Source organism: Phocoena phocoena, chromosome 1 (genome assembly GCF_963924675.1).
Source record: "Phocoena phocoena chromosome 1, mPhoPho1.1, whole genome shotgun sequence".
In the NCBI taxonomy this organism is placed as follows: domain Eukaryota; kingdom Metazoa; phylum Chordata; class Mammalia; order Artiodactyla; family Phocoenidae; genus Phocoena; species Phocoena phocoena.
Genome location: NC_089219.1, coordinates 113,592,891 through 113,620,700, shown reverse-complemented (window position 1 = coordinate 113,620,700; position 27,810 = coordinate 113,592,891). Strand labels below are relative to the sequence as shown.

At 42.2% G+C, this 27,810-nt stretch overlaps 2 protein-coding genes across 3 annotated transcripts; one reads left to right on the top strand and one right to left on the bottom strand.

Moving 5' to 3' along the window:
* Nucleotides 1–5,848: 5,848 nt before the first annotated feature.
* TSACC (TSSK6 activating cochaperone) lies at nt 5,849–10,715 on the bottom strand. Its single transcript, XM_065897932.1, has 3 exons — nt 10,679–10,715; nt 6,936–7,079; nt 5,849–6,000 (listed from the first exon to the last, which is right to left on the bottom strand). Exons 1-3 carry the CDS (start codon nt 10,713–10,715, stop codon nt 5,849–5,851), a joined length of 333 nt encoding a protein of 110 aa, XP_065754004.1.
* Nucleotides 10,716–11,878: 1,163 nt separating this feature from the next.
* On the top strand, nt 11,879–26,781 carry CCT3 (chaperonin containing TCP1 subunit 3). Of its 2 annotated transcripts, XM_065872638.1 has the most exons (14): nt 11,879–12,028; nt 13,903–13,964; nt 14,681–14,731; nt 14,821–14,883; nt 15,577–15,673; nt 17,957–18,074; nt 20,222–20,408; nt 21,321–21,470; nt 22,238–22,370; nt 22,551–22,632; nt 24,113–24,293; nt 25,063–25,308; nt 25,584–25,715; nt 26,451–26,781. In XM_065872638.1, the coding sequence occupies exons 1-14, from the start codon at nt 11,998–12,000 to the stop codon at nt 26,553–26,555; spliced, it is 1,638 nt and encodes a 545-aa protein (XP_065728710.1). In that variant the 5' UTR covers nt 11,879–11,997; the 3' UTR covers nt 26,556–26,781. The 2 variants fall into 2 exon arrangements, with proteins under 2 accessions (XP_065728710.1, XP_065728718.1); XM_065872646.1 differs by lacking the exons at nt 14,681–14,731; nt 14,821–14,883 and having other exon boundaries at nt 11,998–12,028.
* Nucleotides 26,782–27,810: the final 1,029 nt, after the last annotated feature.

The window sequence follows — 27,810 nt, the reverse complement described above, 5'->3', positions numbered from 1 at the left end:
AACGTTTTTCACTACCTCTGTAGCTACGACCCTGGTCCAAGCTGCCTTCACCTCTTGCTCGGATTATTAAAATAACCTCCTCCTCCCCCCTTGCCTCTACACAATCTATTCTCAACACAGGAGCTAGAGTCATCCTGTCAAAATAAATGTATTTCTGATCACATGACTCTTCACAATCCTCCAATGGTTTCCCATTTCACTCAGAGTAAAAGCCAAAGTCCTGGGCTTCCCTGGTGGCGCGGTAGATAAGAATCTGCCTGCCAATGCAGGGGACACAGGTTCATCTTCCTGGTCTGGGAAGATCCCACATGCCGCGAAGCAACTAAGCCCACGCGCCACAACTACTGAGCCTGCGCTCTAGAGCCCACGTGCCACAACTACTGAAGCCCTTGTGCCACAACTACTGAAGCCCGAGCACCTAGAGCCTGTGCTCCAAGAGAAGCCACCACAATGAGAAGGCCGCGCACCGCAACGAAAAGTAGTCCTCGCTCGCTGCAACTAGAGAAAGCCTGCGCGCATCAACGAAGACCCAACACAGCCAAAAATAAATAAATAAAAATTTAAAAAGCCAAAGTCCTTAAAATACTCTGCAATGCCCTACACATCATCTGGGATTCTCATCACCTCTCTGATCTCACCTCCTTCCAACTCTTCCTTGCAGTCATGCCATTGCAAATATCTGTCTGTTCTTCCAGAATTCCAGGCATGCCTCATGGCCTTTGCACTTTCTGTTCCCTTGGCCTGGAATGTTCTACTCCTATATGGCTCATTCCCTCTCTACCTTCAGGTCTCTGCTCAAATGCTACTTTATCAGTAAGGCTTCCCTTACCTCCCACAATCTCCCCCTTCCCTCCATTACACTATACCAAGGATTTTCACAATTTTGGTTTCAGGACCCCTTTACACTCTTAAAAATTGAGGACCCCAAACAGCTTTTGTTTATATGGGTTATATCTCTCTATATTTACTTTGTTAGAAATTAGAACATTTTTTTTTTTTTGAAATTAGAACATTTTAAAATATTCATGTATTCATTTAAAAACATTAGCAACCTCATGTTAACAAATATTTTTAATACAAATAACTATATTATCCAAAACAAAATTAACGAGAGCACTATTTACATTTTTACAAATCTCTTTAATGTCTGGCTTAATAGAAAAATAACTGGATTCTCATACCTGTATCCAATCTGTTGTGATATCACATCCATGTAGCCTCTGGAAAACCCCACTGTATACGCATGAGAGAATGAGAATGAAGGCAAATAATGTCTTAGTATTACTTCCTACAAAAATTGTCTTGACCTCAAGGATCCCCTAAAAGGGTTTTAGGAACACTCAGGAGTCCCTGGCCCCATTTGCAGAACTGTGTACTACACTATATTTTAATAGTTCTTACTGTCATCCAACATAACTATGTATTTACTTGTTTTCTTACTGTCAGTCTCCCTGCACTAAAATGAAAACTCCACGAGATGGAGACTTTGTTCTATCCACTGCTCTAACCCCAGCTCCAAGATCAGTGCCTGCCACATGAGAGGCACCCAGTGAATGAATGAATGAAGAAATGAAGAAAAAAGGAACAACAAATGTTATCATTTTTAGGATTATCTCATCACGAAGAATGCAGTGATGCTGTAAAACACCTCATTTTTAAAACAATTCCATTGATGAATTTATCCAGGAGTCTCAAGTACCTATCGCCCAGATAAGACAATTAACCACCTATGATCAATTTTATTTCATCCACACCCCAACCCAGGCCCCTCTACCAAGGTTCCTTTGAGGCAAACCACAGACATCATCTGTATATGTCTCTGTATGTATCTCTAAACATAAGGACCCTTATTTTCAACATTTTATTATGAAAATATTCAAACATACATAATAGTTGAATTTTTTCCAGTGAAAACTCATGGACTACCAATACCTAAACTCAACCATAACATTTTATTCTATTTGTTGCATAACTATCTATCCATCCTTCCATCTATTTTTTTTTTTTTTTTTTTTTTTTTGTGGTACACGGGCCTCTCACTGTTGTGGCCTCTCCCGTTGCGGAGCACAGGCTCTGGACGCACAGGCTCAGTGGCCACGGCTCATGGGCCCAGCCGCTCACGGGCCCAGCCGCTCACGGGCCCAGCCGCTCCGCGGCATGTGGGATCTTCCCGGACCGGGGCACGAACTTGCATCCCCTGCATCAGCAGGCGGACTCTCAACCACTGTGCCACCAGGGAAGCCCCTATTTTTTTTTTGTTTTTGATGCATTTCAGAGTGAGTTGCAGACATCAGTATACTTCACTCCTAAACCTTCTGTATGCATATCATTAACTAGAGGTCAATATTTGTTTACAGTTTCTTCTTAAGGTAAAATTTACATCTGATGAAACGCACAAATCTTAAGTGTACCGTTTGATGAGTTTTGACAAATGCATACATCTGTGTAACCCAAACCTTATATCAAAATATAGAGTCATCAACCAGAAAGTTCCCTCTGCCCGTTCCCAGTCAATTCTCATTCCCACTCCATCCCCAGAGGCAACTGTTGTTTTTAGTTTTTTTTCCATCATATATTAATATTGTGTGTTCTAGAGCTTCAAATAAATGGAATGGTACAATGTGTGCTCTTTTCTGCAAGATGTCCATCACTTAATGTAATGTTTTTGAGATTCATTCATGTTGTTGAATGTATCAATAGTTTGTTCCTTTTTATTGCTAAGTAGCACTCCATTGCTTGAATATAACATTTTATCCTAACTTATCTACCATTATGAAATGTCCCTCTTTATCCCTGGCAGTACAATTTGTCTTTTTTTCTTTTTCTTTTTGGCTGTGTTGGGTCTTTGTTGCTGCGCATGGGCTTTCTCTAGTTGCAGCGAGAGGGAGCTACTCTTCATTGCGGTGCGCGGGCTTCTCATTGCAGTGGCAGGAAGAACTGACATCTTAACAAGATCGAGTCTTCCCTTGGGACTTCCCTGGCGGTCCAGTGGTTAAAGAATCCGTGCTTCCACTGCAGGGCGCGTGGGTTCCATCCCTGGTCAGGGAATTAAGATCCCACATGCTGGGCAGTACAGCCAAAAAAAAAAAAAAAAAGGTTGAGTCTTCCTATCCATGAACATGGAATATGTTTTCATTAAGTGTGACTATAACTTTTTTTATTGAATATATTTGACAGATAACATTGTGTATATTTAAGGTGTACAATGTGTTATTTTGATATATTTATATTTTGTAATATGATTGCTGTTGTAGTGATATCACATTACATAATCATAGCACAATATTGTTGTCTAAATTCATTACATGGTGCATTAAGATCACTATGGCTTATTTACTATTTGTTGCAAGTCTGTATCCTTAAACAACATCACTTTTTTATCCCCAAACACCCATCCCCTGAAAACTACCATTTTACTTTATTTTTTGTTTGACTTTTTTAGATTCCCCATATAAGTGATATCATACAGTACTTGTCTTTCTCTATCTGACTTATCTCACTTAGCATAATGTGCTCAAGGTCTATCCATTTTGTCACAAATGGCAGGATATCCTCTTTTCTCATGGCTGAATAAAAATTCCATTGTGTATACATACCACATCGTTTTTATCCATTCATCCTCTGATGGGCATTTAGGTTGTTTCCATACCTTGGCTATTGCAAATACTGCAATAAACATGGAAGTGCATTTATCTCTTCGAAATACTGTTTTCATTTATTTTGGGTATATACCCAGTAGTAGAATGCTGGATCATATGGCAGATATATTTTTAATTTTTTGTGGAATCTCCATATTGTTTTCCATAGTGGCTGGACCAATTTACATTCCCACCAACAGGGTATAAGGGTTCCCTTGTCACCACATCCTCACCAGCAACTGTTGTCTTTTGTCTTCTTGATGACAGCCATTCTAGTGGGAGCATGACTCTTAAATTTTAAGTGTGAATGGAGAGATCACTGGCTAAGGGAAGAGGGGACCCCATTCAGACTTTATTCAAAAATTGCATTTTGGGGACTCCCCTGGTGGCGCAGTGGTTAAGAATCTGCCTGCCAATGCAGGGGACACAGGTTCGAGCCCTGGTCCAGGAAGATCCCACATGCCACGGAACAACTAAGCCCATGCACCACGACTACTGAGCCTGTGCTCTAGGGTCTGTGAGCCACAACTACTGAGCCTGCATGCCACAACTACTGAAGCCTGCGCGCCCTAGAGCCCACGTGTTGCAACTACTGAGTCCACGTGCTGCAACTACTGAAGCCCATGCACCTAGAGCCTGTGCTCCGCAACAAGAGAAGCCACTGCAATGAGAAGCCCAGGCACCACAATTTGGTCCAAACTTATCCACAAATATCTTTGTAAAATTATTTAAATTATTTCTTTCTCTTTCTCCATGGATAATAGCTTAATCAGAATTTTTTCAATGCCCAACCCCAATTCCTCAACCTTAGCTCAAATGGCTAAGCCAAACTCAGGTGTCCCCTTCTCAAACACTGAAAACTTATGGCTGGACTTGAACCCTCATTAAAGCTAAACTGACTTCCCAACTTAGAAATTTCAGGATGCAGTCTCTTGGTGTTTCAAGCTCGAGACTAGTCCTTCTCTGTAATTTAGCTCAGATTTACCCATTGCCTGTCTTTATTTCTAAACCCTGTATCCGGACCCTGGTAGTATTGTATCAGATTGCTATTATTAATTAGTGCAGGCCTCTCCACTTCCATTCTCCCTTCACCCCAAAATGTTTTGCCCATTATATGTGCCTTGCTGCTATTTGAAAGCCTCCAATTGCTCTCTAGTGCTTCAAATAAAATCAGAGCTGGGACTTTCCTGGTGGCGCAGTGGTTAAGAATCTGCCTGCCAATGCAGAGGAGACGGGTTTGAGCCCTGGTCCAGGAAGATCCCACATGCCGCGGAGCACTTAAGCCCGTGTGCAACAGCTACTGAGCCTGCACTCTACAGCCCGCAAGCCACAACTACTGAGCCCACGTGCCACAACTACTAAAGTCCGCATGCCTAGAGCCCGTGCTCAGCAACAAGAGAAGCCAATGAGAAGAGAAGCAATGAGAAGACCGTGCACCGCAACGAAGAGTAGCCCCTGTTCACCGCAACTAGAGAAAGCCCGCGTGCAGAAACAAAGACCCAACACAGCCAAAAATAAATTAATTAATTAACTTAATTTAAAAAGAAAAGAATGAAAAAAAAAAAAGAGAAAAGAATGAAAATCAGACAGTTTTCTAACAGTTGTTACCAGAATAATTCCCCAGGGAAAGCTGCTCTGTCTGTTCTCAGCTGCTCTACATTCTGCCTCATCTCCTATATTCTGGGCATAAAAAACCCTCTTATCCTAATTTTTGATGACTTATTCTCCTACCTCTATGTCTTTGTCCAAGCTTCCCAACTGACATGAAACTACCTTACTTCATCCGTCCATGCCATCCAATGCAGCTCCTTCATCAAGTGGCACCACTTCCTCCAGCAAGATTCCACGATTGGTCCAGTATCCTATTAACCTCTATCTCTAAACTTCCATTCCCCCTCAGAGTACCACTAAATTTTACAATGAATTCTTTTTCTTATCTGCCTTGTTAGATAGTAAATCCCCCAAAACTCTCTCTTCTGTAATATGTATCCCCAAGTGCCTTGTATAGTGCTTTGCACTCAATGAACACCTACTATGAACTTGTGAACTAACCAACCACTTGTAGAATATATATGTCCAGATTCCACCAAGGGTTTACTGGGAAAAGAGTAGGGAAAACATACACGATAACTTTGTTCCACAATTCATTTACTGAATTGGGGCAGGTGATTTAACAACAGATTGCAAGATAAGGTTGGGAGAGAAGAGTTCTAGCTTTCTCTCCCAGGAGCCAGTTTTGTCATGGATGCTTGTAAATTTTCAAAAATAGCCATCCGTTGTTGGGCAAGCTGGGTCTCAAGCTGGAGACTGGCATACATATATTCTAGGAGTCCTAGGCATTCCTTGGGCTTGTGGTCAATTCCTGAAGGAAGAGCAATGGAGGTGCAAAGGAGACAAAAGAGAGATTTTATAATTGTACTGAGGTGGGAAGGGCTCTAATAAGATGACTGCTCTAATCTTTCTGGGCACAACTCAACCCAGATGCAGTTGTGCTCAGCTGTCACCTTCTCCATGAAGTCTATCTGGCTACCTATTTGAAACCAATCCACTGGAACTTTTTACCCACTCTCTTGCTTTATTTTTCCCTTAGTACTTATGATTATTTGGCATATTTTGTAATTAGTTACATAATTGTTGGCTAATTCCCCCTTCTAGAATGTAAGCTCCAGGAAGGCATAGATTTTTGTCTGATTTGTTCACTATTGTGTCCCCAGCACCTAGAAGAGTAAGTACCCGGCGCATAAGTGTTCAACAAATATTTGATGAGTGAATGAAATGGTCTGAGAGTGAGGCCTAACTTCCCTTTCAAGAGCTCAGGGAATGCCTCAGCATTCTTCTTACCTGACATAGTAAGGTCATCAGCAGTGACCCGAAGTTCTTCCTGTTGTCTAACTTTCACCAGTCTTGCTGAAATCAATTCTTTTTCTAATGTTTTCAACTACATTATACACATCCAGCTCTTAGTTAACCTTGGTAGTTATTTATCCATTGTTTGTGTATTTATTGGTCTTGACTTCTTTGTTAAACTTTGAGGTCCTCAAAAACAGGAGTCATGACTGTCTGGTGCACTGCGTGGCTTCCCACAGGTATGCTAAATACCCACTGATGTTGCCGTGGGAGGATGAATAACTGAAATGCAAAGAAACTGAGCTAACTGTTACTATTTCCTTCCCTGGCCACTTTTCAACTAACATTACTAGCAAGCAATAAAATTTTCAGCCAGTTCCAGCCACCTCCTCCATACAACCTTCCCCCTGCTGAGTCCATTTGGGAAATCCACCCTGCATCCTTCATTACCTGAGGACAGCTTTGTTGCTGGGATTTTCAGGCAAGTGGCTGGTGGGGAACTTGCTTGAAGGTTAATAAAGTTGGGGGTGGGTTTGGCTCGACAAAGAGGCACAGCATTACCTTCCTCTTTGGCTGGAACAAAATCAGAGGCAACTAAGTCAGAGTTCATTCCGACAAGGGACAGCCTAATTAGATCCCTGCGTCTGGTCTATGAATGCAGGTGCTGAGACCCTGGCCTGAATATCTTCAAAGAAAGTTATATAAAACAAAAGAGAAACCATAGTGGGACTGAGGAAAACCAAGCAGGGTTGGGATAAGCTAAAATCTAATTTGCTTATATTCTGCAAGTTCTTATTGATCTGTGCTACATGCTGACTACTGTGCTGAATGTTAGGGCATCCACAAGACATCTAAGACATGGTTTCTTAGGTGTTTAATACCTACTTAGGAAGACGAATCAGACACTGGCGAAATGGTGATATAACAACACAGGACATAAACAATGAGTCTGACAGTCTCGGGTGAAAGTAAGTCCTTTTATCTTTTAGTTACACTAAGATGTGATTAAATGTTAAAATGAATGTTTTTGAAATGGGATAAGATATCAATATGAGTACAACAGTCAAAGAAGACTCCAGGCAGGTGGAGGATATTTATTGGACCTTGAAAACAGGAAGCTTTGGATAAGTGGAAAAGATATTTCAAGTGGGAGAAAAAAAACATGGTGTGAGCAAAGGCAAGGAAGCAAGAATATGGCCAGAAGGATGAGGAGCCCTAAAAAAGTGGCCAGAATTAGAGGGTGGAGAGTGGGAAAGCAGGATGGGTCATGGAAGACCCTTTCCAATAGCAAATCTGAGACTTTCTCAGAAAGTCACTGAGCCTTTTAGGATTAGAAAATATGATAAAATTTCTACTTTAATTAATCCACTGGGATTAAAATGGGTTGGACATGGAAGTTCTCAAAGGGGAAAACAGATTACCTTTGGCAAAAATAGTTACGTTAGAAGGAAAATTTGATTTGTAGGGAGAAAATCATGAGTCCTATAGGAGACATATGTCATTTCTGTCTACTGAGCAACCCTTGCTCTGGAAAACTACTCTTTCCCCAGATTCCAGGTCATACATACATCAGACCCCTCTCCATATTCCAACGGGAATAGGCATGTGACCCAATACAGGGCAATCATGGTATCCTATCCCCCTTGGCAACTGTGACTGATTGAAGGGGTAAGCACATGAGGCAAACTGGGCCAGTCATTCCTTGGGATTGATATATAGATTCTGTGTCAAAGCTTGCTTTCCTCTGATTTGCTATGCTGGGAAGATGTAAATTTGGGGTCAATGAAAGCTACTGAATTTGGCTAGCATGCTATGAAAAGCAGATACAAGCAAGAGATTAGAGAGAAGAGAGAGTCCAGGAGAAAGATGGAGAGGTGGGCAGATAGCTACAGGCACTGAATCCCCAGTTCCAGTCCCTGTGGTACTGGTAGCTCTTCTTCCTACTCTCTGACTACCTCAGCAACCTCCCAACTGCACAAGCCTCTGAATTTCCTTTCTCACTCAAGGGAATCTGAGTTGGGGTAATGTCACATTAACATACATCACATTTTGGACATATTGGATCTGAGGTGAGACAAGACAGTCCAAATAGAAATGCCTAGAAAAACAGCCAGAGAGAAGGCACTGAGCTCAGGTGAAAGGTCAAACTGCCAGGCCAGTCACAAAGAGGTGATGAAGGAACTGCAAAAATACATTAGCTCTCCAAGGTCAAAGACTGTGAGAGAAAACTGGACCTTTGGGGAACTCCTCCTCAGGAGTTTGGAAGATGAAAAGGAAGTGGCAAAGTAGACAGAGGGGCAATGGATGGAAAGGCAGAACAGCTGGTTCTATGAAAGAATTAAAGGGGTTGAGACAGTGGGGAATCCATTATTCACTATCATAATGAGATCAAAAAAGGATAAAAAAAATTAAATTCATTCATTCATACACATAAGAGACAGGTAAGTGCTTGCAATGTATCAGCCACTGAAGATACCACAGTGAGCTAAACAGACATGGTTGCTATTCTCATGGAACTGACAGTATTGCCGTTTAGACAGTCATTAAGTGATCAAGCACCATCAGTTACTCTTGGTGAGGGAAATCCATGTTTTTGCCCTGGGTTTGTGGATTTTTCTGAGCCCTACCGTAGGTCTTCCATCTTCTCCTCACTCCTGCTCCAAAGTCATCACCACATTTGATGGCTCATTCAGCATGGTAAGGAGCTAGAAGGTGAAACTCAGGCCTCAAGATTCTTCTCACCATTTGACAAATTTGTGAACTTCCATGCAAATGCACTTCTAATTTGGGCCCTTCCTAGGTGTATGAGGATGCATTTTCTACTGAATTCTAAGGTTTGATGAGTACGTTACACACAGTCCATACTAAAGGAACCATATTTCTGACTGGACAATGTATAACAGAGGATGAGGTTGGGGAGCAGCAAAAGGAAGCAGAACAGAGAAAATAATAAAAAGTGATTTACATACATTATCTTATACATTTCTCATAATGACCCTATGAAGTAGGTAGCTTTATCCGCATCTTTTTTGAGAAAACTTAAGTTAGGAAATTTGCTCAAGATTCCACAATGAGTATGTGCCAATGGCGGAATCAAATCCAGGCCTACAGACTCCAGTCATGCTCCTTACCACTGCACAATATAATCTGTGAGAAGAGCTAGTTCATTTATGTTCAAGTTATGAGAGAGCAAGCCTCTCAGATAGAGTAATCTACCCCACCTAACAGTTAAGTGAATAGGCTCTGGAGTCAGATGGTCTCAGGCACTTCCCTGGCCACCAAGTGGGGCTGTCCCACTCAGTCTGAGTATCTGTTCACTCTAGCCAACAATACGTCTTCTGTTCTAAGTATTAAGAGGAGATACAAAGGAATAATTAATATATTCATTCAACATATAATTATTGAGCATCTGGGACTTTCCTGTTGGCACAGTGGTTAAGAATCTGCCTGCCAATGCAGGGGACACAGGTTCAAGCCCTGGTCTGGGAAGATCCCACATGCTGCAGAGCAGCTAAGCCTGTGCGCCACAACTACTGAGCCTGTGCTCTAGAACCCGTGAGCCACAATTACTGAAGCCCGCACGCCTAGAGGCCATGCTCTGCAACAAGAGAAGCCACCGCAATGAGAAGACCACACAGGGCAACGAAGAGCAGCCATCGCTCACCACCAACTAGAGAAAGCCTGTCCACAGCAATTAAAACCCAAAGTAGCCAAAAATAAATTTAAAAATTTATTAAAAAATTATTGAGCATCTATTATTTAACAGATACAGTTCTAGCCACTGGGAATACAAGAATGTTTCCATTTAGTGGGAAATGCAGAACATATACAAATACTTTCCAATTAAATAAGTAACAGGAAAAAATATACCTACAACTAGCTTCATTTTCCCACAAGCTGAGCAATTAAGGAGGTCTGGTTGTTTTGTTTTATTTTTTGTTTTTGTTTTTTTTGTGGTACACAGGCCTCTCACTGTTGTGGCCTCTCCCGTTGTGGAGCCTGTGCTCCGGACGCACAGGCTCAGCAGCCATGGCTCATGGGCCCAGGCGCTCCGCGGCATGTGGGATCCTCCCTGACCGGGGCACGAACCCGTGTCCTCTGCATCAGCAGGCAGACTCTCAATCACTGCGCCACCAGGGAAGCCCAAGGAGATCTGGTTTTAAGGGAGAGGAAGCAGGGCCTCTGAAACACACCTCTTCTGTTAGTAGGATGACTAGAATGCTGCTCCATCTGAAGTGTGGTGCCTGGGAAAGAATTACATGACCACTGACAACCCATGCTATTATTTTACTATTAACAACTTCATAAGTTCTCCCCAGCAGAACTCAGGCTGTTCCAATTTGGGGAGGAAAAAATGTGAAAGGGTGTACTGTTCTATCTCATGGCCAAATATAAGTAATTGTTCTTGAATTGATCTTGGTCTCACAGCCCCTTCATTATTTTGGAAAACAGCTGTTTCTAGTAGCACTGCAGCCTTTTTTCCCGGACAAAATAGTACTGTAACCATGCCCAAACCTTAAGAGTCTCCTATGAACGGGCAAATATTCTGTGTTCTCTCCTCGTTTTAATTTCTGTAATATCCGTCCTTTTCCTGTCTTGTAAGGTAATTTAAAAACTCTGGCTTCCCAACATCTCTAATGCACCGGTAGCTGAGGAGATGAGGAGGGCAGAAGAGGGAATGGGCGTGGAGAAAAAAAATCTTAGAGCACTACAGGGAACACTTGAAAAAGTGTTTTAGATATGATAACTCGGGGAAAAAGTAAGCCATCACCCTCCGGTACCGTTCACAGCCTCAGCAGAAGACATTTACCTAAGAAGGTGAAGGTCCACGCACAGCAACGAGTCAGAGACAATAAACCACAATTCCCAGCGTGCCCAGAAGAATAGTTAACCGCCCAGCACAGTCCGATCGGACTACAACTCCCATTTCACCCCGCATCACACCGGCCGGGTCTTCCCTCAACCACCGGTTTAAGCCCCGCCCCTCCATCCCTCCCGGTTGCTAAGGCTGGAACGAAAGCGTGGAAACTGTTACGCTTTTCTTGACCTTCGGAACCCGAGAGGAGCTGAGACGCAAGAGTTTAAGGACCTCACCTGCTGTGTTAATCGAAGGCCTCAACCCCAGCACCAACCCTTGTAGTTGATACACATGCGTAGTGGCATGTCGGCCAACTACCCCAGCCTTGGCGCTTGCGCGGAGGTTCGCGCAGCACGCGGCCGGGAGCGGCCACCCTATTGCGCAAGCGCCTGTGCCCTCTCACTGCCATCATCGTGCTCTCTCTATCTAGCTTTCCCTGCGTTATTACGTAGGGGGCGGGTCTAAGAATGTCAATTGGTCTGTGTGCGTGCCGGTCAGTGAGGTGGGTGCGGTGATTGGTGGCGACCCGGAGAGTAGCGGGTTTGCGTGTGAGCCCTGTGGAAGCAGCGTTTTCTGGGCTTCGCTGGTTCTCTCTCTCCAGAAGGTTCTGCTGGTTCCCCCAGCTCGGGGTACCCGGCTCTGCATCGCGCCGCCATGATGGGCCATCGTCCGGTACTCGTGCTTAGTGAGTTGTGGGAAAGCCGGGGAAGGGACCCCCCCCCCCCCCTTCACCACCCTTCTTTTTCCGCACTTTACAGCCTTGCCTCAGCCCAGTCCCGCTCAGGTCCGGCCACTGAGCCTTCCAGTCGTTAATTTTGGAAGCCCCTTCTCCCGTTTTCCTCTCTTCTCTTAACCCATTCCCCTGTCTTGGCAAATGCAAACTGACCTTCCTGTCGCCGAGCCTGTTGAACGGAACGGCGTTCCGTTCTTCACCCCCAACCCCCGCCCTTGCACTCTTCCTTGAGCGATTTTCAGTGTGTAGCTGAATGAATAAAGATTTTTTAGTTTGGCCTAGCTTTATGATCTTGGCCCATCCCTTAGTAACGGTGTGGCCTCGGCCAAACTGCTTGATTGAAAATGGCTCCATCTTTGTTATTAGGGTTAACAGTATTTCCTCATAGGATTGTGAGGCTGAAATGAGATAAGGAGATACAGCTGTTTAAAAGAGGGTCTGGCAAACAGCGAGTGGTATCCTTGGCCACTTCCTCTTCGGTAGCTGTCCTCTTGAATTTCTGTTAGTCAACCCCCTTTCACGAAGTAACCCTGCTTCCCTCACTGGTCCGGCTTAGATGTAATTATTCCCTCAAGTGTCCCCTACGTTGTAATCTTTCCCACTTACCAGCTGAGTTTTCCCAGATTCCTCGATTGGTTCTCTTTACCCTTCGGGAACATCCCAGATTTCTTTCCTTACTTACGAGTCCCATTTCCCTTGTCTTCCCTTGGTATGATTCCAACCTGTGTAACTTCTGTATCCTATTTGCAAGAGCACTTGAGATGCCTGACTAGCCATTTTCCCTCCCTCACCATCTTCTTTGTAGAGAATGCTATTCCAAGATTTTATCTATTTTGTCTATACCTGAGAAATAACTGTTTTCAGACAAGAATTCACTTAACCCAGAAAAAAACCCTGTTTTTTCTGATGAATCCATCAGAAAGGTCCATGTAGGATTTTAGTTATCACTGTCTGAAATAGGAATCGAAATCCTGAGAATTGTGTTTAGTTTTGATGGGACTGGATCGAAAATTTTACAGCAAATTGTAGGGAAAATATAATTTGGAGAGAGGAGTGAGACGTTACTTAGGTTCAATTATAGTCATTGGCTTGTCTCCCATTGAGAGGGCCCTGGGGTGACTGAGTGGTGCCTTGTGCAGCCCTTTGGAGATCCACGTTAATCTCTGGCATTAGTGGCTGTATCCAGTTAGGCTCCTTATTTAAATATGTAGTCAGCTCTTCCTAATGGTAAATGGGTAACTGAGGCATTCTTGTTATGTCCAAGCGTGAAGTGACTATCTTGGCAGACCCAGACACTTGAGTGTGTGTTCTCATTCCACAGCACAGTGGGGGGCACTATCAGTAATTATGCTAGGACTGTCGGTATGATTCCCCATATCCAAGTAGGAGAATATGAACCCCCAAACTCCCTTTTTACGTAAAGGAGAGATTGATGCTTTTAGAGACACCAGCCCTTTGAGAATCTCACGGATCGCAGATCTCAGGTTATGAATTCTTGCTGTAAATACATGAATGTTTGGCTAGAGGGAAAGTGATGACCAAGATTCCAAAGTTGAAGCTTTATGGATTGTTTCTTCGTATACCAGGGGTTGAAGTAAATAAAGAAGTAAGTAGCCATAAGTATGTACGTTTACTTTTTAACAGTTTGTCGAGGTATAATTGACATACGATAAGCTGCACATATTTAAAGAGTACAAGTTGATAAGCTTTAATTCGTATATACATCATGAAACCTGGGTGTTTTTATTTTCAAAGATCGGGGAATAAATAGCTTATATACAGTGGGGCAGTCCTGAGCTGTTGCCTTTTGTTTTTATCTATTTTAGGCCAGAACACAAAGCGTGAATCTGGAAGAAAAGTTCAATCTGGAAACATCAATGCCGCCAAGGTAGGTAGCGCATCTTTTAAGTTGTTTATAATAGTTTGCCTGTAGCTGCCTTCCCTAGTATTTCTGTGTTTGTTTGCAATTTGGCAGAGGAAAAGTTGACTTCCGTTCCTTCAGGATATTTCTCTCGGTGATAAGGAGAAGGAAGCCTTCCCTCTCTGAGCTGGGCCTAATGGTCTTCTCATACTAACTTGTGCATATTCTATTGCTGTACGTTGTCTCATAATATTCTATTTGTGTTTGTCTTTCATACTAGACTGAGTTAGTTGAAGGGAAGAACTGTATTAATTCCCTTTTGTATTCTTAGTACTCATTGTAGATCCTGCATAGGTAGGTATTCAGTAAATATCTTTTGAATGAAAGAATGAAAAAGCCCTAGATCTAATTAGCATGGGGTGGAGGCTACTATCATGGAAAGAAATACAAATACGTGGACCTTCAGTTATCTGGACTGCTGGGAAACTGAAGCTCTGGAAGGCATGTCTCTTTTTTTCCTTGTGAAAAGTTATTTCTTTCTGCATCCAGAAAACATTCCCAAAGCGGAAAAAGCAAAGAACAGAATCTAGCCATGTGGCGTGCTGTATTTAAAGCGGTCACCAGCCCTACTTTAGAAGTGTCCTTGTTAAAACACTGGCTCTGTGGGTTACTCATGCCTCTTCCCCTAACACATTCACCATCTTCTGATTTGTGCTTACATGTTTTGTATTTTCTTTCCATAGACTATTGCAGATATCATCCGAACATGTTTGGGACCCAAGTCTATGATGAAGGTAGGCTTATCTCATACTGAAACTTCGACTACAGATTTTCCCTTTCTGTTTTCTGAGACACTTAAATATAACTTCTGCTTTTGTCCTAGATGCTTTTGGACCCAATGGGAGGCATCGTGATGACCAATGATGGCAATGCTATTCTTCGAGAGGTTTGACTTTTCGTTTTGCTTTCTAACATTTTATAAAGGATACATAAAGAGATAATGTAAATAATGATTAGCTTTTTTGGGCTGCTGTAGCAAGTTACCACAGACTGTGTGACTTGAAACAACAGAAATTTATTCACATGGACTGGAGGCTGGCGGTCCAAACTCAGGGTGTCAGCAGTGCCATGCTCCTTCTGAAGGCTCTAGGGAAGAATCCTTCCTCTTATAGCTTCTGATGCTTGACCGCATTCCTTGGCTTATAAACTCCCCTTCTGTCATGGCATTTTCTTGTGTGTCTCATAAGGGCACCAGTGGTTGGGTTTAGAATGTACCCTGATTACCTCTGTGACCTCATTTTAACTTGGTTACATCTGCAAAGACCCTATTTCCAAATACAATTTTCAGGGGATGAGACATCAACATGTTCTTTCAGAGGACACAATTCAACCACAACAATGGTGTTCCCAATAAATAAGCTAAAAGATACTGTTCTGTTCTCAAGAAACTTCAGTAGTTAAGTTGTCCTAATGCATTTTTCCCCAAAAAGAAAGACTTGGAAAGGTGTTTTACTTAGATCTCTTAGGGGCCACTTTTAATCTTTAAAGCTGTGGTAAAACAATAAAAGGGAGTCAGTGTGGAAGCAAGAAGCTCAAGAGTTAGGACCAAGCAGAATGGGTTAAGAGGTCTTTCTTTCAGATTCAAGTACAGCATCCAGCAGCCAAGTCCATGATTGAAATTAGCCGGACACAGGATGAAGAGGTTGGAGATGGGACCACATCTGTAATTATTCTTGGTAAGAAAAGAATGGAAGGTTGATAAGGAAAATTAGATTGAAACATTAAGATTTTTGCCAGAAATAACATCAGATATTTTTGTTTTGTTTTGGCCACAACGCGTGGCATGTGGGATCTTAGTGCCCTGAGTAGAGATGGAACCCACCGCACCTCCTGCAGTGGAAGCATGGAGTCTTAACCACTAGACTGCCAAAGAAGTCCCCTGAGTCATATTTTAAGAAGAACATTTTTACCAATCCACTAATTATAAATGTTTAAAGAACTTTTTGCTAATTTTCTGTGTATTCTCTCCAACTGAGCATAAAATGTTCATCGTGGTATAGGATGAGCTTTGCAAATCTGGTTGAATAAAATACAGTCCATTGTCATTACTCACAATAAGTTATATTCTATAAAGTCACCACAAACACTGAATTAGTGAATACTAAACCATCACTCCGGGAGGAGTATGGGGTTAGGTTCCTCAAGCCTCCAGTCACATATTTATCAGTGCATAAATATATACGTTTTATGTTTTGTTTGTTTGTTTTAAAGACACCTTATTTAATATATATTGTTGATTCATTAACACTGGACTCATGCCCAGTAGCACTATAACTTATGCCTGAACAAATCTTATGTAGTAAGTTATTGTCTGTACAGAGCACATTACAGCTTTCTTGCACGTAGGAAAACTAGATAGTACTTTAGGACTATACTTAGGCCATTTTAAACAGTGAAATCAACAAGAAAATGCGCAAAAAATGTAGAAAACGTGCCACTAAACATACCACGTAAAGGATACTTGTTTACATGTGTTACATGGGAATTCCCCGGTGGTCCAGTGGTTAGAACTCCACGCTTTCACTGCCGAGGAGGTGGGTTTGACCCCTGGTCCGGGAACTAAGATCCCACAAGCCATGTGGCACAGCCAAAAATAAAAATTAAAAAATTAATTAATTTAAGAAAATGAAAATCTGTAGCAATATGTTTTTAGGAATTGAGAAAAAAAACTTTTCTAATTAGGAGATGCCAATTTATAGTGTTGGTCCACAGGCCTAAAAATAGAATCCTTAACAAAATTATTATTATATGAACTTTTTAAAAATTAATTTTTAAATGCCTTTGTATTGCATTTTGAGAATGGTGAGTTGGGTCGAAATTTGCTTGAGTCACCACCAACTAATCACATCTTTAGATCCAGTTCTTTTGTGGATTGAGAATTAATTACATATGGCTAGTTCTGTACTTTGAAGAGAAACTTGGAGGATGAAAGAAGTAGGTAAGGCTCCATATGCTTTTTCACTTATTTGGGTAGAAGATGAGCTTTAGGTATCAGGCAGAATTTTTTAGCTGGTAATCTTAGTTAAATCTTGTGGAGATATTAAGTAAGTGTCCATGAGTCTAGGTTTCTTAGACTTAGGTAGCTTTTAAAAAACCCAAACTGCCATTTCTGAAGATATCTTTCTTCTATGATACTGTTCTGATTCTTCTTTAACAGGGTATAGTCTTTTCTAAGTTAACTTATTAGAGCATGTTTCAAAATATTTGATTATCTTTCTTTTAATATACATGATGGTCACTTAGGAATTCTAAAGTATTGAAATCAAACATTTGAGCACATGCCAAAGAGTATACATGTGAACTTTTACACATTTGTGTACATTTTAAAAATTAGTGTCAGTGGACCTGGTAGTACAAGCCCTTTGTGCAGAAGGTCCTTTTTTGACCAAAATAATGGTTTTTCCTCTTTAAAACTTTTTTTAGAAACAAGCTTGTGTGTGTGTGTGTGTGTGGCAATTAGAATTAGAAAGTAAGGACAGTTTTTAAAAGGAGGGGACATTTTACCAATAATCCCTCTTCCAGAGGGTAAATTTTGTAAATTTTTATGGGTATTCTTGTAGATATAAAGTTTTGTGGGTTTTGTTTGTTTTCAGTACCAGCAGTTTGACTACATGCTAGGTATTGAAATAATAAGCAAGTCAATTTTCCTTTATTTTTCTTTCAATTTTAGAGTCTTTGGGAAAATGTTTACCATTTGTTTAGGAAACTGGGAACAAATATTTAGTAAGATCACAAGAATAAGTCAAACCTGGGATCAATCTTTGATCATTTAAAATATATCTGATGAGAAATTTTTTTTCCAAATTTGCTTGTACAAAGTATAAAATTTGGAATAGTATTTGCATACTTTTGGGGAAACCTACTTTAGAAAAAAGAGCAGGTATTTTTAGAAGCATAATGAAGTTGCCTTGATATCCAGGTACTTTTCAAAATGTTATGGTATATGTATCTTTTTTCAGCAGGGGAGATGTTATCTGTGGCTGAGCACTTCCTAGAGCAGCAGATGCACCCAACAGTGGTGATCAGTGCTTACCGCAGGGCTCTGGACGATATGATCAGCACCCTTAAGAAAATAAGGTATTGGAGGTGGGGACCAGAAATGGGTAGCGTCAACTATGGGAGGCCTGGAAGACTAATCTGTTCTTAGATGGTAAAGGAAGACTGAGCACATCACCAGTAGTTTATACCCTGGTATTATTTTGTGAGAAGGAGAAACAAAGAGGGGAGCAAAATGAAGGGAAGGATAAGAGAAATAAAAGTTTTTAGAAAATGGCAAAGGATGCAAAGCAGACAAATAAAAGAAGCTAGGTTTAATTCTTCAAAATATATTTTGGTTATATGCAGTCTGCTAGTTTCCATGTTAGGCACTGCTATGGGAAATGTGTAGTAAGTAAAATAGAGCTACTCTGCAAAGTTTTAGATTCTAGTGGGAGAAATAAGTTAAGGAGTTAGATAACTAATTATTCAGGGCTTAAAATACCCTACCATCGTGTATGATTATAACTAATTCAGTACTCTCTCTAAAGTACTGTGGAGGATGGTAGCCAGGGGTTTTCATTAAAATCAAAAGGACTGGTACTGAAAATGCTATTTGAGTCCTCTCTAGTTATCACAGAGCTTGCTGTTAGTCTATGTTTGCTGAGTGCTATAAGGTAATAAAAGGAATATAGGAATGTGTGACTTCTACTTGAGGAAATGTCAGTTAAGTAAGAACCTGATACAGAATGCAAAATTTTTCTGATTAAAAAGGTTGTTTAAAAAATAAAACCTGGGACTTACCTGGTGGCCCAGTGGTTAAGAATCCGCCTGCCAGTGCAGGGGATACAGGTTCGAGCCCTGGTCCGGGAAGGTCCCACATGCCGTGGAGCAACTAAGCCCATGAGCCACAACTACTGAGCCTGCACTCTAGAGCCCGCGAGCCACAGCTACAGAAGCCTGCACGCCTAGAGCCTGTGCTCCGCAACAAGAGAAGCTACCACAGTGAGAAGCCCGTGCACTACAAGTAGAGAAAGCCCACAGGCAGCAACGAAGACCCAACACAGCCAAACATAAATCAATTAATTAAATAAATTTATTTTTAATTAATTAATAAAAACCTATAATTTTCTACTCATATCCTTAGGGTGTCAGGTACACAAGTACCTAGCAATTTGGTGAGCTTTGTATTGTACTTCCTGCTGTAAGAAACAAAGTATATGATAATATCTGTCTAGCACTCTTAAGGAGGTGTTTGATTTAAAACATTTTTATGGGGCTTCCCTGGTGGCACAGTGGTCGAGAGTCCGCCTGCCGATGCAGGGGACATCCATTCGTGCCCCAGTCTGGGAAGATCCCACATGCCGCGAGGCGGCTAGGCCCGTGAGCCATGGCCACTGAGCCTGTGCTCCACAACAGTGAGAGGCCTGCGTACTGTAAAAAAAAAAAAAATTTTTATGAAGTAAACTTTGTAAGAATGTAGAGTACACAAAGGATTTATTGAATATTTGGAGCTGAATCATTAATGATTTTTTTTATCAAGCAGTAACTGCCTGTATATCTTAGATAATAATTTTGGAGCTATTGCTTTTTCCCTAAAATACATAATTCAGCAACTATTTAATGATTGCTTATTGTGTGTCTTACTGTGTTAATAAAAGGGATTTCAACAGTATGTGAAAATTTGGACAAGATGGTATCCAAGGTCTCTTACTAGATAGTCTTGCCATGTGCAAATTTATAGTCTCGTTGGAGGAGACTAAACACATAAAAACACTGTGGCACACCATGTATTATGATGCTAGGTAAAATAGAATCAGTTGTCCAAATGGATAGCACAGACCGATGGTGATTCTCAAGAGGAGCTCTCAGAATTTGCTAGTTACAGGATGAGGTTTCAAAGATAAAATGTGTCTTGACCCAAGTTGTGAAAGTAATAGAGTTTATTTGGTTGGAGCAGAAGGTAAAGAAATTATTTTACTGTAAACTCTAAGCGTGAAGAGTTGTCAGACATGAGAACAGATTACTCAGGGATTTGAGACACCTTTCAGGGATGGGTTAATTATAATCTTGCTAAAAGGCAGAGGGTGAACAAAGTTACTTCTTGATAACACTTAGTTTCCTACAAAGGAACAGATTCCCCTTGTTCTGCCTGTTGGCCCACTATTATAGTCATCAAAATATAGATGAGGACTTCCATAAACATCCAAGATCCCACTGAGCATATTATTTGTTTTTCTTTTCTCCAGTACCCCTGTTGACACCAGTAACCGAGATGCGATGCTGAACATCATCAACAGCTCCATTACTACCAAAGTAATCAGTCGGTGGTCTTCTTTGGCTTGCAACATTGCCCTGGATGCTGTCAAAACTGTACAGTTTGAGGAGAACGGTCGGAAGGAGATTGACATCAAGAAATATGCAAGGGTAGAAAAGGTAAACTCTTTGAGTGTGTACTTTGGAGACAAATTATTTCCTAGAATGAGACACTTGTGGAGGAAATAAGTTTAAATCAGAGCAAGATATTTTTATTATTAGAACCAGGAAGAAGAGTATTTGCTACCTGGAAAACAAAAACTTGGAAAAAGAGGGTGCCAAAGAGGTATCTGAAATAATTCTGTTAGCTTCATTGCTGTCCCTACACAGGGTCTACAGGGGCAAGAGAAAGGCTTATTTTTGTGTCTGTATTTGTGCATTTGTATACATATCAGCCACTGGGTCAGGAAATAAACAAGGGCTCTACAGCATAGCGCTAATAAGCCCCAGAATGCTTTCTCCATCTTTATTAATTTAAGATTTAAAAGTAGCATTAATATCTTGTGGCCAGTAGATGGAGCCCTATGTCTAAAATTCATGGAAATATCTTTCAGGAAGTAGAGATCTGCACCCTTTTTTTTCTTTTTAAGTAGTATTGCGTGATTCTCCATTCATCTATTCGGCTGCGCCAGGTGTTAGTTGCGGCACACAGGATCCTCATTGCAGCATGAAGGATCTTTTAGTTGCCGCACGTGGGACCTAGTTCCCTGACCAGGGATCAAACCCAGGCCCCCTGCATTGGGAGTGCAGAGTCTTACCCACTGGACCACCAGGGAAGTCCCTGTGCCCCTTTAAATCTGTCAATCACTGAATTTCTGTCTCAGCCGACCTTCAAATTGTGTATCATGTGCTAAGATTGATGTGCTTCCTAGAGAGAAAGAAATATGATTACAACTGTAGTTGTTTTAGAGGTTCATGGAAAAAAGATACTTTAAAAATCTGAAATGGTGGTCATTTGGGAAAGATGAATGTCTGGGCAGGGAGTTGAGAAATTGTCTCCTTGTTGTGGATTGAAGTGGTTCTTTTGCTCAGATACCTGGCGGCATCATTGAAGACTCGTGTGTGTTACGTGGAGTCATGATTAACAAGGATGTGACCCATCCGCGGATGCGGCGCTATATTAAGAACCCTCGCATCGTGCTGCTGGATTCTTCTCTAGAATACAAGAAAGGAGAAAGCCAGGTAATGTCCCTGGCCCTATTCCTTAAATTTGATGTAAGAATCTGTTAATATGGGCAAGGGAATTAAAAAGTTTGTTACATGCTTACTCTGTGACCTTTACAAGTAATCTCTGATTCTTACAACTACCCTTTACAGCAGATGATACTGACTTCCATTTTACAGATGAGGGATCTACACCTCGGAGAAGTTAGGTTAATTGCTTGAGGAACACAGCTGGTATTGGCCAAATCAGAATTTGAACCCAGCTCTGTTCAGCTTCAATTCCACACTATCATGCCACCTTTCATAATGCATCAGTAGGACATAGAGTAGGAGTTACTTGAGCTTTGAAGTGCCAAAGAATTTCCAGAGGGCAGGAAGCTTACAAGGCTCCATCACCCTTGGATAAAACAGAGTAATTGAAGTTTATCAAGCAGTGGTTGGCAACAAGAATCGATTTATTAGTGGGAAGAATTAAGACGCTGAGTTACCATGTACACTGACAGGTCAGAGGAAACATTGAACTAAGTGGCTAGAGACCTTAGCCAAACTCCACTAATTACATTGTGACTTTGCATTCCAGTTGCTTTATAATTAAATGGGGTTAAACTAGATGACTGCTGGAGCTAAAGTGGCTTATAGAGGTGTTGGGTCGTGGCTTATTCTAACTCATGCTTTCTGGGATACATGAGAGTGCTGGATGGAGGGAGTATAGTAGGTGGGATGACCCTAAAGAGCTTCACCAATCCAAAATTTTTAATTCAGAGTGACTTTTCTTCACCACATAGACTGACATTGAGATCACACGAGAGGAAGACTTCACCCGAATCCTCCAAATGGAAGAAGAGTACATTCAGCAGCTCTGTGAGGACATTATCCATCTGAAGCCAGACGTGGTCATCACAGAAAAGGGCATCTCGGGTAGGACTACATTCATTTTTCCAGACTATTGTTGTGGTAGAAGAGGGTCGGTGATTTTTTTCCTCGCATGTTGTCATACACTGAATATAATTAACATGTGATGGTTAGGGTACGTGGAGGATAAAACCTGTTCAGAACCCAGGGTTTCTGGTTTCCAGCTTGACACCTCTGTTCTTGCAGATTTAGCTCAGCACTACCTCATGCGGGCCAATATCACAGCCATCCGCAGAGTCCGGAAGACAGACAATAATCGCATTGCTAGGTGAGTAGGCCAGGTAAAAATAAGATTCTCCTTCCCATGTGTTTTTATTTTGTAGCTTCGTAATGTAGTCATCCTTATCTGAAAAAGTTTAGCATAGGATAAAGCCAGCCAAATTATTTACAGATGGAAATAACCTGGGTTTAGCCATCTGCCCTCTTCAGAAGCCCTCTGTCGAGGGACTTCCTGTGGTCTAGTGGCTAGGACTCCATACTCCCAATGCGAGGGGCCTGGGTTCGATCCCTGGTCAGGGAACTAGATCCCATATGCCACAACTAAAGTTCCTGCATGCTGCAACTAAGACCCAGTGCAGCCAAGTAAGTAAATAAGTATTTAAAGAAGAAGAAGTCCTCTATCTAGAGTAACAGTTATCTGCTGCATGAGACTCTACTGCTCCTAACCAGTAGTGAACAGCTTATGCTTAGACATCTATGATCACTACCTTGGTGTAGGGATCCATTTCAGATTAGTCTGTTTTAACTAGCTCAGAATATAGCAGATCCAACAGTTACCTTGATTGGATCCTCAGCTGCTGTTAATGCAACCTTAGATTGCACTCACTACTTCAGCACAAATATGTAGGCTCAGATACCATCTATTTTTAAGAGTCATTTTTTTTTAAAAGGTAAGTCTATCCTAACATCACATAATATGCCATAGATCCAAATCCAATTTTATACTTAAGACGCTTTCTCTGAAATGGTTTGGCATACATACATATACATAGTTGACTCTACATGCCCATGAATGGGGAAAAAGTGACAAATAAAAAATTAGCCCTACATGGGCTTCCCTGGTGGCGCAGTGGTTGAGAGTCCGCCTGCCGATGCAGGGGACATGGGTTCGTGCCCCGATCCGGGAGGATCCCACGTGCCGCGGAGCGGCTGGGCCTGTGAGCCATGGCCACTGGGCCTGCACGTCCGGAGCCTGTGCTCCGCAACGGGAGAGGCCCGCATACCGCAAAAGAAAAAAAAAAATTAGCCCTATATTTATTAAAACTGGGTGAGACATACACTTATGTACCTAATCACCTTATTTCTTGCTTGACCTTTACATTGTCTTTAGTACAGTCCTGTTATTGGCCTTGAGATCTAACTGGGCATTATAGGATGAGTTCTATCTAGAAATGACCGTTATGTGTTATACACTTGGTCAGATATGCATAAGAATTCATTTGTCCCAATTTTAGGGTCCACTAAGTATACTTCGAATTAACTTGTATCTAGTTACAGTAGTTGCCTTAGGTATGCACACTTTCACTTATAAAGCCATATTAGTTTAAGGAAACTTCACCTATGTATTTGGAACTCTATTTCACCAGGCAACCAAGACGTCTCGAGTTAGGTAGAAGTGTTGCTAGCAGTCCACTTTGGCCCTTAACCCTTACACCCCACCACAGACCCTAAGGACCAAGAAGATGAGTAAAAGTATTTGACATCATCTGGTCTTCTCCCTGTCCCCCTTCTCCCCATCTAATCAATAGAGCCTGTGGGGGCCGAATAGTCAGCCGACCAGAGGAACTGAGAGAAGAAGATGTTGGGACAGGGGCAGGCCTGTTGGAAATCAAGAAAATTGGAGATGAGTACTTCACATTCATCACTGAGTGCAGAGACCCCAAGGCCTGCACCATTCTCCTACGGGGGGCCAGCAAAGAGATTCTCTCGGTGAGTCAGCCTTGGAAGTGTGACTGAATGATCTAGGTCGTTCCATTTCTTGAGAGTTTCCCAGAGAGCCTAAAATTATCCTGTTGCCCATTTATAGTTATTTAATTGCCATCTGAAGCCACAAATCTCTCTCTTCTTTTTATTTTTAAAATATTTTTATTTTTAATCATGGTTTAAAATTTTTTAATGTAAAATTTATCATCTGAATAATTTTTAAGTGTACAGTTACAGCAGTTTTAAATGTATTCATACTCACATGTAACAGATCTTCAGAACTTTTTTTATCTCAAAAAATTGAGACACTATACCCATTGAACAATGGCTCATCGTTTCCCCATCCACTAGCAACCACTGTTTCCTTGTTTTTTAAGTTGAAATTATAAATATTACTGTTTTTTTTCCTTAGTGAGGTTAAGTATTTTACCAAAGGCATATAGCTAGTAAGCAGAGAGTTTCCACTACACCGTGCAGCCTCCTAGAGTACACAGCTAGACAGGACAGAGTAAGGTTATAGGTCTGTCAAGCACAATGGACAAAAGCCTAACATCCCAGAGTGATACCACATTCCCCCTGGCCTTGTTGCAGTTGTAGTTAATGTGTTTTTCCAGAGTTAGTAGCATCTGCCCTGCCCAAAAGGTTTGAAGGACCTTTCTTAGTTTGCCCTCCTTGGTGGTTTACCGAATTTGGCGGTCAGGAAGTCCTTTGGTGCTTCTGATTTGTCCTTGAGTCATCAAGCTTTGGCTTTATACTCTTTGTTCGCTTTCCCAAGGAAGTAGAACGCAACCTCCAGGATGCCATGCAGGTGTGCCGCAATGTTCTCCTGGACCCTCAGCTGGTGCCTGGGGGTGGGGCTTCTGAGATGGCTGTGGCTCATGCCTTGACAGAAAAATCCAAGGCCATGACTGGTGTGGAACAATGGCCATATCGGGCTGTTGCCCAAGCCCTAGAGGTCATCCCTCGTACCCTTATTCAAAACTGTGGGGCCAGCACCATCCGTCTACTTACCTCCCTTCGGGTGAGTTCCTTTCCATGCTCTTCTCTTGATGGGGTAGGAAAAGCTGTGTTTGGCCTAAGAGGGTAGTTCATGTCTGTCTTTCCAGTTTCTCCTGGTAGCTTGTTCCTTTAAAATCTCTTCTCTTTCTTAATTTTTGATTTGTTTGTTGTCATTGCCGTTTCCTCTTATCCCTACCTTATCAGTGCAGTGTATTTGATTTTTATGTAATGGTCTCTGTCAGCTTACTTGTCCCTAGTATTTTCCCCTTTAATTATTTATGCTTGTTCCAACTATAGGCCAAGCACACCCAGGAGAATTGTGAGACCTGGGGCGTAAATGGTGAGACAGGTACTTTGGTGGACATGAAAGAACTGGGCATCTGGGAACCATTGGCTGTAAAGCTGCAAACGTATAAGACAGCAGTGGAGGTGAGGCACTCTTAAGACATATGCTGTGCTGTTAATTTCCAGATAACCGGAAAACAGTGTGTTTGGTCCAGTCTTGAGGAGGCGGGGATAGAAGGCAGAGCATTCCCTAAAAGATCTCCCAAGGAATTCCATCCCCCTACTTATATTTAGCTCATTTAAAAAGCAACGTAGGGGGACTTCCCTGGTCCAGTGGGTAAGACTCCGTGCTGTCAATGCAGGGGGCTCAGGTTCGATCCCTGGTCGGGAAACTAGATCCCGCGTGCATGCCGCAACTAAGAGTTCACATGCTACAACTAAGAAGTTTGCATGCTGCAACTAAGAAGTCCACATGCCACAACTAAGAAGGTCCCGCATGCCACAACTAAGACCCAGTGCAGCCAAAAATAAATTTTTTTAATTTAAAAAAAAAAGGGAATTCCCTGGCAGTCCATTGGTTAGGATTCCGTTCTGTCACTGCTGAGGGCCCAGGTTCAATCTCTGGTTGGGGAACTAAAATCCCACAAGCTGTGTAGCATGGCCAAAAGAAAAAAAAAGAAGGAAAAAAAAAGGCAAGGTAACGTAGCACAGGCTGCATCCCTTGCTGACCGAGAACTGCATTTTACATTCAAGACTCTGAAAGGGTAGATTTCAGATAAAATGGTAATTATATAGGAGGAGCTAGGTGATACGTCTAAAAGAAAACAAGTGTCCTTCCCTTCTTTGCTAACCTCTTTGGGGCTGTGGTTTTTCTCCTAGACGGCAGTTCTACTGCTGCGGATTGATGACATCGTATCAGGCCACAAAAAAAAGGGTGATGACCAGAGCCAGCAAGGCGGGGCTCCTGATGCTGGCCAGGAGTGAGCGGTGGCAAGGCAACCTCAACACACAGAGCCAACAGTCTCCCCCTTCCCTGAGCCAGACTGCCAGGGACACTGTGGATGTCTTTGTTTGGAAGAGATTGGGCTGAGGGGCAGCCCCAGTCCCTTTCTGTCCCAGCTCAGTTTGCAAAAGGCACTGACATGTAATTCTTCTCTATTGTAAGCTTTCCATTTAGTTTGCTTCCGATGATTAAATCTAAGTCATTTGAGATGGTGGTTATTTGTTTTTCAACCTTGGGTCATATCTCTGCCTCCTGGCAAGGAGGGAAGAGGCAAAAAACCTCACTGGGAAGAGATGGGAATGAGGTCATTCAGTATCTTTGCCTCCTTGAGAGGGTACTCTTCAGACTTCTCAGTAGATGCTGGTTGCGAAGGCTCTTGGAGTTCAAAGCATGATATTGTAAAGCTTAAAAACGTACCCCCTTGCATTCACCACTCAAAGAACAGGAAGAACCTGTCCAAACCATGGGTGTTTCTTGTATGTGGTTGTACGTAGAGCAACACCCAGTACATGCTAGGGCTCAGGCATTTATCCTAAAGGACATAGAGCATCTGTTTCTGTACTGTATCCTGTAACTTTTCAGAATCCTTCCTATCATACCTAGAATTCTTTTTCTCTGCCCTCTCCCAGTGTTGTTTTTTGGGGTTTTTTTTGCAGTACACGGGCCTCTCACTGTTGTGGCCTCTCCTGTTGCGGAGCACAGGCTTCGGACGCGCAGGCTCAGCGGCCATGGCTCACGGGCCCAGCCGCTCCGCGGCATGTGGGATCTTCCCAGACCGGGGCGCAAACCCGCGTCCCCTGCATCGGCAGGTGGACTCTCAACCACTGCGCCACCAGGGAAGCCCCCAGTGGTGTTCTTGATTCCAGTCTATTTTGGCTTGCTGGCTTATTTTCCTGGCATGCCCGTGTCACAGTAGGACCTCTGCTTTCCCTGTAAGCAGAAACAAAAGATGTAAGTCCCATTTTGTGCTTTGTTTTTATCAAGACAAAAAAAAAAAATGTAGTGGCCCTGAGATGCTGGAAGCTAGGTGGGGCTAGCCTTTGATTTCTTTAGAGTCCTTCCTCTGGGCCTTCCACTGTCCCCTTTGTCCTCATGACTCATGCAATCAGACTGTGTCTCCTCCCTGACCATGGGACTTAGTGTTACTAGGTTGAATACTAGGTAGAATAATAATAGCTAGCACACATTTCCTATTGTATAATAGATACGTTCTGTTCACTTTGCATATCCTCAAAA

Coding starts and splice junctions, on each gene's coding strand:
- TSACC (XM_065897932.1), bottom strand. CDS start 10,715: ATGGAGCAGCATTCTAGTCATCCTACTAACAGAAGAG. Junction 7,080..10,678: donor TCATCCTACTAACAGAAGAG/GTGTGTTTCAGA, acceptor ACTCTGACTTAG/TTGCCTCTGATTTTGTTCCA. Junction 6,001..6,935: donor AGCAACAAAGCTGTCCTCAG/GTAATGAAGGAT, acceptor CTCTTCCTTCAG/GAATTGACCACAAGCCCAAG.
- CCT3 (XM_065872638.1), top strand. CDS start 11,998: ATGATGGGCCATCGTCCGGTACTCGTGCTTA. Junction 14,732..14,820: donor GACCCAAGTCTATGATGAAG/GTAGGCTTATCT, acceptor CTTTTGTCCTAG/ATGCTTTTGGACCCAATGGG. Junction 22,371..22,550: donor CACAGAAAAGGGCATCTCGG/GTAGGACTACAT, acceptor CTGTTCTTGCAG/ATTTAGCTCAGCACTACCTC.